We start from the raw sequence: 14169 nt of genomic DNA on the forward strand, positions 1-14169 counted from the left end.
TATTTAACGTGTCGTCCGACGACTAAGTACATGATTTCATTTAAAATATATATATTATATATATTTTGTATTTCCGTCCCTGACGTGTAAATTTCCATAATATAATTTAAAGCATTGGGAATTTTGCTTAATAGGAGTATTCAAAACTCATAATTAATATTAATAATTATGTATATTATTATACTATAGGTATAATAAGAAGATGAGGTGATACACTAGAGCCCTATCCTTGAAATTCGTCACTATTTTTCTACTCAGTTTTATTATTTTGAATAACTAATTAGGAATTTCACGGTTATCCTAGCTTCCAAATAAAAAAATTTAGATTCGATATCACTATAATAAATAATTGTATGAACTTTAACGATTATTTATTTTGGAAGGTGATGTTCTTGTCCTAGAGAACAGCATTATTAAATGAAATATTCACCTGGAACTGCACATTTAGTATACCGCGGATCCGTTCCATTTAGTATACCGCGCTGGGCTGCAGACGCTGCAGTGGAGGGTGCAGGAGTTAAACATTTGGCAAACTTTGGATGGGTGTTATAGAATTATGTTTTTTTCCATGTATTCGCTTAGGGTCCCAAATTTTAAAATCATTGTTTTTTCGTACTGTTTTTGTAATGTAAAATTTCAAAGCTGTATAGAAACCAGAGATAGTATTTCTCATTTTATGCGTCCAATGTATTCATATCATATAAATGACAGACAATGTCACACCATGACATGGTCGGTTAGTCAAAATGGTAGTGTCGTTAAATGTAGCTTTTTAATCCTTCCTGAATAATAGCATCCTCCTGATGCAGTTCATTCATTTTCTGGTTATTAAGAATTTATACCTGACTGCACCGATTAAAATATCATTTACTTTTCATAGAATTTATTATTAAAATTTATCATCTATCAAATATAGATTTTTTTAATGGGATTTTAAAAAAGCAGCAATTTTAATAAAAAGAAGTTAGTGAAATTGTTCTATGTAATTTAATTACTCTTGAACTATCACTAGCATAACCATTTTGGATTAATGAATATGATTATTTCCATTATTATATAACATATTTATATTATATATTTCTTATATATTATGTCAACAAGCACGATTTTATTTCAAAGGTTCAATATTGTTTTTTTTTTAAATATATTTTTCACATAGCTAAATTAAACAAAAGTTTAGATTATATTTTGTACAGTAAAAGCTTCGTTATCTTAGATTATAGATTACATAGACAGATTTATAATCTGATTTTAAGAATATAAACTTCGATTTCGATATTAAACGAGCTCGGACCTTTAATCAGAGCTTCCAAGTTTAATACTCTTTGCCCTCCGCCATAATAGAATACGTACCTACGAATATAAACAAAATTATAGGATGGAAAATGTAGCAAGCATAGCGTCCGTTATGTTCAATCATTGAAAATGACTCAAAAGTTCATATTTGTATATTAAATAATTATTTTAGTAGTTAATTTTGGTCACCCCAATAGATACGGCAAACATTTTGTATTGTTTGGAAGTTAACGAAGTTAGCGGAGATTACGGGTTGCGCGGGGAAAAACAAGTACAATTCCATTGGGTATTCGAAGGTCACATCTGATCATGAACTTGGAATGATGGGACAATAATCTTAAAATTCGATACTGATGTTATTTTTTTTTTAACTTTACAGTAACTTTTTATAATGTATGAATAAAATAATAATGTTCACATTTTAATGATAAATAAAACTTATTGAAACAAAGTTAAATTAAAGGGTGATATAAGGATTAATCTGAGTGTAACTTTTTTGTTTAGAATCGACTATTGATTTGATGTTATAATGATATTTATTAATAACAGTCTTAATAGTGTGATTGCTTTCTAATATTCTTGATTCTTAAAGAGACGGGGCTTTAAATATATATTTATATATAAAATAATAACACTGCTTCAAAAAATATATAGTTAAAAAAATAGGTATAAAATATATACATCAAATGCGTAACGTTTAATATACAGGCCTATTGGTAATTCGACGTATTCCCGTTAGGTGATAGGGGTGACTATTTGCGATAATTATAACCCAAAAGTTAACATTTTTTAGTTAAAAATTTTTTTAGTTTTTTTTCAAAATAAGTCAAAAATTTATTTAAAAAAAAGTATTAATTTAAACCTCACTTTTTTCTTCTGATTTATAAAAACAATTAAATACGGTTATTTATCAATATTAAAACAATAATTAAGACATTTTGTAATTTAGCCTAAGTTCTTGCTAGAAGTGGCGAAGTCCCCTATTGCGTACGCAAGTTCGCATTATTTTCCTAAGTTATAATTATCGCAAATAGTCACCCCTATCACCCCCTAACGTGAATATGTTGAATTACCAATAATCCTGTACAACTTAGATACGCGTATGTTTTTCCCTACAGTGCCATAAAAAAAATTATTTTAAGTTACCGCAAACAAAGGTATTTTATTTGATTTAAGAGCAAAAAAATAATCTCTCATAATAAAATAAAACTGGGCTCTTATAAAAAAAATGACAAATTTAATTACGAATGACAATTGTTTATTACCAGTGCAATGTTATCCCACCTTTTTTCATAGCGTGAGGTCCTGGGTGATTTTCTAAACCTTTACCTGCATAAGCAGTACCTTTTACCAAAATATATTGTATAACAATATAATATTTTTGCTAAAGCATTAAAACTCGAAACAGATTTTGTCACGAGGGCTCTAAAGTTTGGTCGGCACCGAGGAGATGACTTCCAACAATGAGTTATTGATATAACAAACGTGTAAACGAATCGATATGTGGTGGTGACATCGGCATTTGTCGTCTTCTATGCGGCATCTCTTGGGGTGATTTTGCCTATCGTCTTGGTATTTGCCTTTAAAAGTGAATATGTTCACAGTAAATACAAGAGGGTAAACCCCTCTGAAAGTCCTGACTATTATATTAGCAAAATCAATACAACAAAATGTTTGTATACTTATCTCTTCCATCCTATAAAATAATCTTTTGTTAATAATTTAAATGCATCTCATTTCATATTTTTGTATATTTTCTTACTATGTACAGTTATTAAAACTTGTGATGTAAGCCATATTAAGTAATAAATGTTAAAATAACTATGTATTTTAATTTATATCAGGTCTCTCCTATATTAGTAATATATGCATTACTTAATATTTTAGCAGTCAGCTGTGATAAATATTAACTTAGGTTGACTTATTATTTTTGATCCAGTTAGAAGTATACTAAGAATGAAAGGCTACATAAAAGTACTAAATAATATATCAGATATTGGAAAACCTCTTATTTTAATATAGATAGGTATAATTTTATAAATCTAAATAATTGTAAATCTTTAGTGTTAGCATTAATTGTAAAACTCATGTATTAATAAATGTGTACCTGGTGGCCATTTATGTATATTTGGCAAAAATATGCTTGTTTGAAATGTCCATAAATATAGTAGTGAATTAAATACTAAAATCTACATGTGCATAAATAATATAATTATGATCATTAGATGACTTGTATGCTTTATTTTTTTTAAATCATTAATATATCTTGTAAATAAAATGTTAATAATTATTTGCGGTATTTTGAATCATATTTATTCTATGTTGTTTTAACTGTAGCAATGATTTATCATTTAAATGATTCAAATGTGTTATCAATAATAATATTGTCTTGTCTTAATAAATGTGAAATCTGCCAATGTTTTTATATTAATATTTTAAAAGGACTACTCCTCATAATCAGGTCTTAAAACATTGAAAAAAAATAGATGCAATTACAGTATCATTTGATTTTATTTACCTTTGCTAGTTATACATTGGTAAAAATATTAATGCTATGAATCAATTTGACTTAGCCTTCTGGTTTGTAACAACGAAATCACGCAATTATATTGATAATTTGCCAAGCTATATGGATAATGATTTGACTCTATTACTTATTGTGGTAGTTATGTGGAACATCCATATAATGAAAAGCCTTATATAGTGAAACAGTAGTACTTCATCTTATGCCTCTAAGAAATTTCCTAAAATATTTTACACTTCATGTTAACTAAGAAAAAAAAAATATTCATATTGTGAGATTATACTTTGATAAACATAACTTGAATAAAGTGTATGTGTATTAATTATTATAGATTTATGGCTCTATTTATAAACAAAAGATTTTCATTTAGAATATTCCTTTGTTCATAACTACAGTCATTAAAATCATTTACCAAAAATCTTGATATCAGTAAATCTAGTCTTAATCATAGAAAGCAAGTTTGACTTTTAAAAAGGCCACAATAATTTAGGTAGAGTTAAATAAACAGGTATTACCCTCTATATGGGTAATTAAAAGCTATTTTTAAGTGAATACAAGAAACTTTCCACCCAACCCACTGCAAGTACAATAGACTTAGAAGCAAACAAGTTGCTTTATGAATTATTTAAAATAAAAAAAATTACAATAAATGCATGAAGACAAATATTACACATACTAGCATATTTAACATTACTGAAAACTATGCCACATATTAATAACTATAATATTATTGGACTTATAAAAATGAATGTAATATAATATCCTAAAATTTAGCAAAGTAGGAGCAGATTGGGTTATTAAAACATGTTTATTATGTGAATAACTAAAAAGTGCTTCCCTCTGGGGGCTGAGAAAGCTTCATATTTTCTTTAAGAGTCATAAGACGTCTCAGTTCTTGAAGAACTGTCTTGATAGTATAGTCACGTTGCCATCTTGCGAGAATTGGAACTTGCCTGTTATCCACCTAAATAAACAATTATGTTAAATATTTATATATATTGTTGATGTGATTTATAGTTATTGAAAAGTACCTATATAAATAAGTTATTAGTGAAGTAATTAAATAAATATATAACAAGGATATAGATAAAAAATTAGAAACTTTGAGAAGAAAAATGTTGTACTTACAAGACCAGTCTGGCTGTTGACACAGTTCATGTTGATTCTAGAAATGAATCGAGCAGTAGGAGGTTCATCTGGGTATCGAGTTCCACATTCAATTTTAAGAGAATACATCCTATTTTCATAAGGAGTCTAGAACAACATTAAAATAAAAATTAAATAATTGCTATTTAACATAAATTTTTATCTTTTATATGATGATAGGGTATTATGATATTAAACTAGGCACTTTTACAGATGCCTAACAAAAAGATCAATAATATGTTCTGAACATAATCTAATTTACTTATGACAATTATTGCCTCAGCACTATAATGCACTATATGTGAAAAATGATAACAACGAATCTTGAGTTTTACGTGAATAAGTCAGTATGTACTCTTCTTAACCACACATAAACAGAAGTAAAATATAATTTAAATGCATATAGACAAAAGACATTACCCTTGGAGGACCAATTATCATGCCAGTCCAGTGAGTCAGGGTCATATCATCATCGCTTTCGAGACCCCAAGAAATTGTGCCGTCGCCCACTCCCTTCTGACCTTGCTCAAGTTCTTCTAGAAGTCGAAAATTTCTAGGAACCACTGCAATTACAAAAGCAAATGTACGCTTAAAAAATTAAATAAACCAAAATTTAAAATAAAAGATGTTATTTACAATAAAAATATCGTCATTTATGTAAAATAAAGATCTTACCAACGCCTGATGACGGGTTCGCCATGATCACAATTTCACCGGTGCTCACTACCTACCCAAAAATTAACTTATGCCGATCTTAAATATACACTTGAAATGTAAATATATTTCATGAGATCTTTGAATTATTTATATGTATTTCTAGCGATGCAATATATTTTCATTTATTCTATAAAAAAACCTCCACTCAAACTGCTCAAAGAGCAGGTTAGCAATTTTTATGCTGACTTTGACAAATGTCACCTGGACCAATTTCCAGTTTCTAGTTTTTGATTATTCACATTACATGTTATTTACATATACACATTCGATTTATGCAATAAAAACTTATAATTATTTTTATACTGTGTGATCAAATTTGCTTAATTATTTTTTTTAGTTGAAAATTATTATATATTATATATATATATAACTCCAAAATTCTTTATACATAATAAAAGTGTATAATTACATTATTGATAGTGCTTAATTTTAATCTTAAAAATTTAAAGAGCATTCAATTAAGATAATGATATGTCACCATGGATTTCAGCCTGTCTAATTTTATAAGTAACTTGTTAATCAATAGTGAGAGCATAACACTACTTTTTCGGTCCCTTCCTGTTCTTAACATCTTGTTCATAGACAATTCGCTAAAAACTATATTGTTTATGGTTCATCACCGCGTATGGTTGGATTGTGTGCGTTTTCTCTTTTCCGTGCTGTGAACTCATTATTTTGAGATATACACATGCTTTTAAAAAAAATCAAACATTTTTTTTCATTTTCATGTAATATGTGTACATGTTTGTGAAAAATATCATGTGTTATTTTTTAATTTGATAAATATTGTGACGTGATAGTGCAATTTTGGAGGTAAAATGCCCGCTTCAATTTGTGACCCAGTATCAAGCGCATTGCGTTTATCACTAACGCCTGAAGAATCTCAAAGTTCATCATTGTTAGATAGTAGACTATATTCATCAGCTAAAAGCGTTTTATTGTCTAAGATTGAATTCGAAGAATCTGGTGATTATCAGAGCAATGTACTCGATGGTTTAAAATCTAAGTACGTGGTTATTAGACCCAAAAAACCTGTACTCGACACAAAACTGCTTAAAAAAGAAGTAAATTCAGGCAATCAATGTATAGGTAAGTAATTATTTCGTTTAATATGTTTAATTTACAGATTTTATAGTCTTTTTTTGACAAAGTGATCAAGAGGTTATCTTTTCACGATGTCAATATTTACTTCCGTGTAAAACATCTTTCTTACTTTAAAAACTAACTCGTTTATATGATGAGCTTGTATAATGTTTTTATTCGATTTTTGATTCACCATGTTAGAAAAAATAGTAAAACTAAAACCTGGTGAATCCTTTTATTAAAAATTAAAGAAAATCATTACAATAAGTATTTAAGAAAAATTTATAGTAAATTTAAGCTACCCAAAAAATAGTTAATTTTAAATAAAAATGGTTTTCAGAAAACACTAAAAATATTGAAGAGGGCTTACCTAAACCTAAGAGGGTATTCTTTCCCGTTGAGAAGGTACAATTAGGCTGGCAGACTGCATGGGCTGCTGGATCTGGAATACAGAATGTAGGAAACACTTGTTATCTTAATTCTACATTACAAGCTCTTTTTCACGTTCCTGCATTTGCTAACTGGCTTGCTTCAGAATCAGCTCATGCAGAAAAATGTAATCAACAAGGTAAGAAATCAAGACTTAAGTAATATTAATCATTCAAGAATGTTTTAATATCAACTGATGAATTATAGTGCTTTATAATATCTACTTTATATTATGTTTAATAAAATAAGAAATACTAAAAGAAAAGTACAATGTTACTAACAAAACAAGAAATAAAACAATAACTTGAAGTATTAGTTATTGTTGATAAAAATGTACAATCTATACTGATATAATATATATTGTATAAATATTAGAGCCAAATGATATTTTTTTTATTGTAATCAATTAGGGTTGCCAAGGGAAACATTCTTTAATTAACTGCAAGTTTAAAATAAAATTGAAGTAAATAGTAACTATAATAACTAGGAACTAATTAGATAAGTATATTGATTTCATTATTTTGTAAATGTAATAGTATATTTATGTTCTCTGATTTTCAGAAGCATGTGTTATTTGTGGAATGCGTGCCACCTTATTGGCAACTCAGAAGAGTGGTGGGGTGCCAATAAAGCCTTGGCAAGTTTACTCCAAGTTACGCCTTATTTGCAGACATTTAACTCTGGGGCGACAAGAAGATGCACATGAGTTCCTAAGGTAAAAGTGTGACATTTTTAAGCATTAATAAATTATATTAAATAATAAGAGAGCTAGAGTATTGAGGATTTTTAATTAGTTATGATTTATCCATATATTTATTTTTTCTTCTGTTTAATTTAGTAGCAATTTTAATTGGGACTTAGCAACAAATAGATAATTTTTTGAAGTCACTGCAATTATATAGATAAGGACATTGCACTGTTTAGCAGGTTTTTAAATTTTCAGGTACCTTGTTGAAGCAATGGAAAAATCTTATCTTGCCCGTTTTATAAATTCAGATAAACTAGATCAGTACAGCAAAGAAACAACTCCTTTGAACCAGATTTTAGGAGGTTATTTAAGATCCACAGTCCGATGTCTTGCCTGTCACCATTTATCTACTACATATCAGCACTTTGAGGTAATTTCAAATATCAATCTGTTTATATCTCACACTGTAATAACTGTCGAAAAACAAAGTCACCATGGGATACATATTGTTCACACCTGTATAGTCTAAGTCACATTCATGAGCCTTTAGTTTCTTGAGGGGAGTTCATAATTAGGAGGTTGACAAATTACATTTGCATGGTCTTACATCTGATCACTCTGGACATGTTTTGCAGACTATTTGCTTTCTTATTGGAAGAGTGAGAAATTAGAATGTACAATAATATTGCCAGTGTAGTTGGCTTATCCTAAAGATTAGCAGTTGTGATTGAAATTAGTCTCTAATCGAATTCCAATATATGTATATATATATTTAAATTAAAAATCATTGTTATTTTTAAAAGTCTTTCTATTAAGTGTTGCAGTTTTTTAACTTATTATTGATAAGTGTGCCTGTTATCAACATTGTTTCAGGATCTTTTATTAGATATCAGAAAACACTCAACTTTAGATGAAGCCTTAGATTCATTTTTTTCAAGAGAAAGATTAGAAGATCTTGGTTATAAATGTGAAGCTTGTAACAAAAAGGTAAAATATGGGAAAATAAATCAAGTAGTTTGAACTTCACTTGGTTATTAAAATAGTTCGTTAATTATTAATATTAATAATAAAACTTTTTATTTATCTGCAGGTATCCGCAACTAAACAGTTTTTTATAGAACGAGCACCAATGGTGATATGTATTGCATTAAAGAGATTTTCTCTGGCTGGTGGAAAGCTTTCGAAACATGTTCAATTCAGAAAAAAAATTAACCTGAACAAATATATGTACAATAAGAATAATCCACAACAGCTAGTGAGTATCATAAATGTTTAAACATTCACAATATTTCAATTTCATTTTGGGCTTGTAAATAATTATAATGGTATTCCTCTTTTCAGTCTTATAAATTAGTAAGTTTGGTGACTCATTTGGGCCCAACACAAAATTGTGGACACTATACTGCAATAGGTCAAGCTCCAAACAGCAACTATTATCAGTTTGATGATAGCTGTGTGCGGCCATTACCTCTGTCAGCTGTTTTGGGCACCAATGCTTATATAATGTTCTTTGAAAAAGATAATTCGATAGAAGATTCAACTCTTCCCAGTGCCTCTACCTCAAATGTTGTGTATGGACCACAGCTTTCTGATAATATCCTTAACAGAGAGAAAAGTCCATTAAAATTAACATTCTATAGAAATGATGAAAAAAAATCTATTGTTCTCAACAGCAGTACTAGCACTGAAGCACCTAAATCTGAAGTTAAACCTATTATATTAAATTCAACCTTAAGTAAGTCACTTGAGTCAAGTAATACTATTAGTGAACCATGGGTGGTAAAGCAAAATGGTGAAGTTGAAAAGGTCACAGTAGGACCAAAAATATTAAATGGTATTGAGAATTCATCTCACAAACCTGAAGAAGACAAAAAGATTAGTTTTATTATAAAAAAGCAAAGCGAAGAATGCCATAACAAACCTAAAATTTCAAAGAGTGATTCAGACATTAGATCTAGCATTAACATAGCAATTAAGCCTCTCGAAAAATCGTCATCAATGAGTAAGTTAGTCAAACCGTTAAAATCGCCCCTAGAAAAATTAGAAGAACAAATGAATAAAAGCAACACCTTGAGTCCTGTTCAAAGAAATGGGAACTCTTCCTCTAAGTTGGTACCATATGATTCAGAGTCTAGTAGTGATGAGCGCTGTGACAGAGTTATTGATGATAAAATTAAGAAAGAAGAACCAAAAGAGCAGATTCGTAAAACAAAGCCAAGTAGATGTGAATCACCGCAGGGTCTCATAGTCACCACCAAAGCAATGCATCACGCATGGACGGTATCGAAAGAAAAAAGTGGCCCTCTGTTAAGCCCCAGCCTCAACGGCGATACTATTAAAAAGTAAGTCTAAAATTTATATTCAATTTTAAATTTGATATCTGTTGGAAATGATGATACTCATTAGTTTTTTACTAAGGGCCAAGGAAAAGGAGGAAAGTCCTCACACGAGCTTGAGCAGCATGTCCCCCCTGAGCGACCGCAGCGAGCCCGCGCCGCCCGCGCCCGCGCCCGCGCCCGCGCCCGTCGCCGCGCTGGACACGGCGCGCCACCTGCAGAGCTCGTCGCTGCGCGGCTACGGCGCGCCCGTCTCCTCGTGGAACGGCACGCACAGCGCCATGTCGCGACAGGTCACATATTCTAATGTGTTATTAGAGCCTATACTCACCAAGTAGAGGCAGAGTCATTGTAACTCGTTTCGTGCTGTTATATATGAAAGTTTATATCCCCAGGTTTTCGAAGAGAGACGGGATGATCGTAAACGCGTTCACGAAGCGACTGACGAAATGGATCGTGGTCGCACCAAGAAAATAAAGAAGTTTCACCATTACAACCGTTTTAATAACAATAGGAATGCATATAATCCTTTCCAGGTAAATTGATATCTATACATATATATAGGATTAAATAACATAAATATCGATTGCATCTATTCTTATGATGAGATGTGATGAAAATTAATCATCAATAAAATGTCCGTTAAAGAGCACAATACCTATTTTGCTGTTGAACATTACTCCTTAAAATTTAATTCTTATTTATGAAACATACAAAAAAACAGTTTTTATTACAAAATAGATGATTAAAAAAATATTTTTAAATACATATATGATGTTTCATCCGAGAGTTGTGGAATTTCTCGCTATTCCTTTTAATTTGGTGGTCCATTAAGAATACACAAGTTAAATGAGCACTTTTTTCAAAAGTTAAAAAAATTGTAATTAGTATGTTTAGTTTTAAAAGTATTAATATATTATACTCTAATATTTAGGACAAACAAAACAAACTACACTGGGGCAATAATTTTAAATACCGAAGTGAACGGCGTCCCGGACATAATTTCAACAAACAACAAAGCAACAAGTATAAGCGATTCAACAGGTAAGATCCCTTTATATTATCTATGAGCTAATACAAATACACACGTCCTGACGTCTTGATGAGGACCGTTGCGGCATCATGCAATGTTGCGAAGGCATGTCGTGGAAAATCAAAGTTGCATGTAATAAAAATTCATTAAGTCATAAATGTCTGTTTATAGGTACAGCAATGGGCATCACTATCCGAGGCACCATTGACCCTGGCCGGTCATTGCCACTATTTTGGTGTGTATAGATGAATGGACTTAAATAGTTAAATAAAATATTATATAAGTGAATTATAGATAAGATAATTACAATAGTGACGTATTTATTCACTACCGCCATAAAGTCCGAAAATTGTTATAGCCAAATGCAACAAAGCGAAAATGTTGTGGTTGTATTTATCAACATTTAAATTTATTATTCAATTGCTGTGTAATATCTTATAAATTGACCTATTTTAAGTATAGACTGCAAATATAATACTTAATGTGATGTACAAGTATTCACGATCATTATCGATTGCTAACTTAAATGTAAAGGTCCTTGACTTTTTTTTTTATTTTTTTGGGAAAAGTTCTAAGAATATTCACTCAAGAAATAAAAACGATGGCTAAGCAGTTAATTGTTATTATATATAATAATAGTGCATAGCACTAATTAACCCATTATTTTTTCATTCTTATATAAAATTTTTCATTCATTTTTTAATCTTACATAATAATCAGTGTAACAGTTAGTCAAAATGAAATTGATATGAGGTAGTGTTTATGAGTCAATTCAAAATAAGAATATTGTTGGTTTCACTTTAAGTGTTATATATGATAACATATTAATATTAGTAATGAAAAATGAAGCAGATATTCTTATATTTGAACAATGTGTTTTTTGTACATGTATAATAAATTTTAGTAACATACAAAATGTAACTTTGTGTAATGTACATATATAGTTAAATTTTTAATTAGATATAATAATGGCTTCTTTATTTTTAAGCATAACTAAGACTACTTTAAAATATAAATATAAATAAACTTATAACTATTTTAGTTAGCAATCGATAGAATTTATTTCATAAAGTAAATATTTATTTAAAATGATGATGAATGATTGGACATGTCTGTGTGTAAGATTATCTTACGTATAGAAAATAACTTTTTTTAATGATCGCGAAATAATGTAATAATTCTGCTTTTTGCATTTAAGTAAAAAAATATAACTAATTAGAGAAACAATTTTAAATTGAAAAACAAGTCTAAAACTACACTATACTATTACTGACACTTGGAATGAGCCGTTTAATGGCAAAACTAAATAAGGACTTTTGAAGAGCAATTACGATGATGACTTGCTACACATTAAAAAGACATTGCAATTGGAGTTAAATTAAATATTGATTAAAAATGGTAACTGAATTTAAAATGTTTAATATTCATATTGACTTGTGTTCGTATTCATTTATTTTAGTAAAAAAATGTTTAAACAGACAAAAATTCAAGTAGTCTTAACTTTTATGATTAAAGTTGCGATTGTAGTAGATTATCTACTTCGAAAGATATTATCTAATAGATAGAAATATTATATAACACGATGTCCATAGCGCGTAGTTATGAATTCAATTTTTATTTACTACATACTACTTTTAAATATAGTGTAATTCTTTCGCAATTAATCTTTTTTGTAAATATAGTAAGTTCGAAATATTATGTAAATATCAACATGGGCTTATATTTTTGTAAAATAAATCTACGTAACTTGTGGACTTCGATGAAACTTTAATGTTTATTAAATGAAATTAATTGAAAAAATAAATTTAGTAGTAGCAAAGTAACAGATCAACAGTCCAATAATAAGTATATCGGAATATAACGTGGGTTTTAATAATAAAAGTAAATTTTGTTAGGTCACTTAAATGTTAAAAATATTAATTTTTCAACTCAAAATATTCTTTGTCAGCTATCAAGATATAAAGTGCACCTTAAACTACTTGTACCGAAAAATTCGTTCGTTAATAATTGAAATTGTAGCAAAACAGGACATTATAAAAAAATACAAAAGAGATCTTTCAAGAAATTTTAATATCTCTATGTACGCTTACAAATTTTTTGTATATGGAATGAGCTTCTTTTTGTTACATATTTAACAAAATTCCCTTAATCAAATTAAATTATGGTAAAAATAGGTGAGGTGTAGCAGATGGAGCTAATTTTCGCTGAAGTATTAGTTCGAGTCAATATTACTTGTTATCTTTCAGAAACACAAATCGTGATAACTGTTATGTTTATTTAATTATTTAGCATTTATTTTTTTATTTTTTAAAACTTATGTTGTCGATCTTCGTACTCGATACTGTTTTAAGAACTTATTTAGGATTAAACTTAACTTACGTAGGTCTTAGTTTGTTACCTTAGCTAATGTTAATTTTGTTAATACAAAGTTTGTCCATAATAGATGAGTGGACATCCATTGTGTAATATTGTAATTTGACATTTATAAGTGGTTATGAAAATAATTTTCTGCAACGGATTTTTTGCTACAAAAGAAATCCTGCTGTAATATTTTGTTTTATTTATAATCCCAGTACTGAGTTCCTTGATAGTTTGGCCAGAATAGACTCCTAAAATTAGTCATTTTTCTCTGCTTGAAATAGCTGGCGACCATTTTGATATATGATTTGCTCATGTTTAATATCAATTAAATACGAATTGATTTAGTCCAGTTAATAATTAGCCACGTACTGACTGGCCAAGCAGCAGTGGTGGTCGCGATCAAGACCGAGTCCGTTTTGCTCAAGACTGATGACGCCTCACATCCGGAAAACTATCGCCCTGCCTTTATAATAATTCACCAGAAATTTAAATGTTTTTAGATGAAAAAGATATCTGAAATTATTAATTTAAGACAACAAAAGATCAAGGCTGGATC

The 14169-nt window shown here is 29.3% G+C and overlaps 2 protein-coding genes across 2 annotated transcripts; one reads left to right on the plus strand and one right to left on the minus strand.

The window, feature by feature from the left end:
- Positions 1-4454: 4454 nt before the first annotated feature.
- On the minus strand, positions 4455-5897 carry LOC113403014 (ubiquitin-conjugating enzyme E2 variant 2). The gene is made up of 4 exons (XM_026643429.2): positions 5642-5897; positions 5387-5529; positions 4949-5074; positions 4455-4784 (listed from the first exon to the last, which is right to left on the minus strand). Exons 1-4 carry the CDS (start codon positions 5664-5666, stop codon positions 4644-4646), a joined length of 435 nt encoding a protein of 144 aa, XP_026499214.1. The 5' UTR covers positions 5667-5897; the 3' UTR covers positions 4455-4643.
- A 384-nt stretch (positions 5898-6281) lies between these two features.
- Scny (scrawny) lies at positions 6282-13800 on the plus strand. The gene is made up of 11 exons (XM_026643348.2): positions 6282-6772; positions 7107-7334; positions 7757-7910; positions 8139-8313; positions 8757-8870; positions 8974-9138; positions 9225-10225; positions 10302-10512; positions 10615-10755; positions 11154-11263; positions 11424-13800. The coding sequence occupies exons 1-11, from the start codon at positions 6502-6504 to the stop codon at positions 11458-11460; spliced, it is 2607 nt and encodes an 868-aa protein (XP_026499133.2). The 5' UTR covers positions 6282-6501; the 3' UTR covers positions 11461-13800.
- The last annotated feature ends 369 nt before the right edge of the window (positions 13801-14169 follow it).

This window comes from Vanessa tameamea, chromosome 16 (genome assembly GCF_037043105.1).
Source record: "Vanessa tameamea isolate UH-Manoa-2023 chromosome 16, ilVanTame1 primary haplotype, whole genome shotgun sequence".
Classification (NCBI taxonomy): Eukaryota; Metazoa; Arthropoda; class Insecta; order Lepidoptera; family Nymphalidae; genus Vanessa; species Vanessa tameamea.

Coding starts and splice junctions, on each gene's coding strand:
- LOC113403014 (XM_026643429.2), bottom strand. CDS start 5,666: ATGGCGAACCCGTCATCAGGCGTTG. Junction 5,530..5,641: donor GAACCCGTCATCAGGCGTTG/GTAAGATCTTTA, acceptor TTGTAATTGCAG/TGGTTCCTAGAAATTTTCGA. Junction 4,785..4,948: donor TCAACAGCCAGACTGGTCTT/GTAAGTACAACA, acceptor TTGTTTATTTAG/GTGGATAACAGGCAAGTTCC.
- Scny (XM_026643348.2), top strand. CDS start 6,502: ATGCCCGCTTCAATTTGTGACCCAGTATCAAGCGCATTGCGTTTATCA. Junction 7,335..7,756: donor AGAAAAATGTAATCAACAAG/GTAAGAAATCAA, acceptor TCTGATTTTCAG/AAGCATGTGTTATTTGTGGA. Junction 10,756..11,153: donor ATGCATATAATCCTTTCCAG/GTAAATTGATAT, acceptor TCTAATATTTAG/GACAAACAAAACAAACTACA.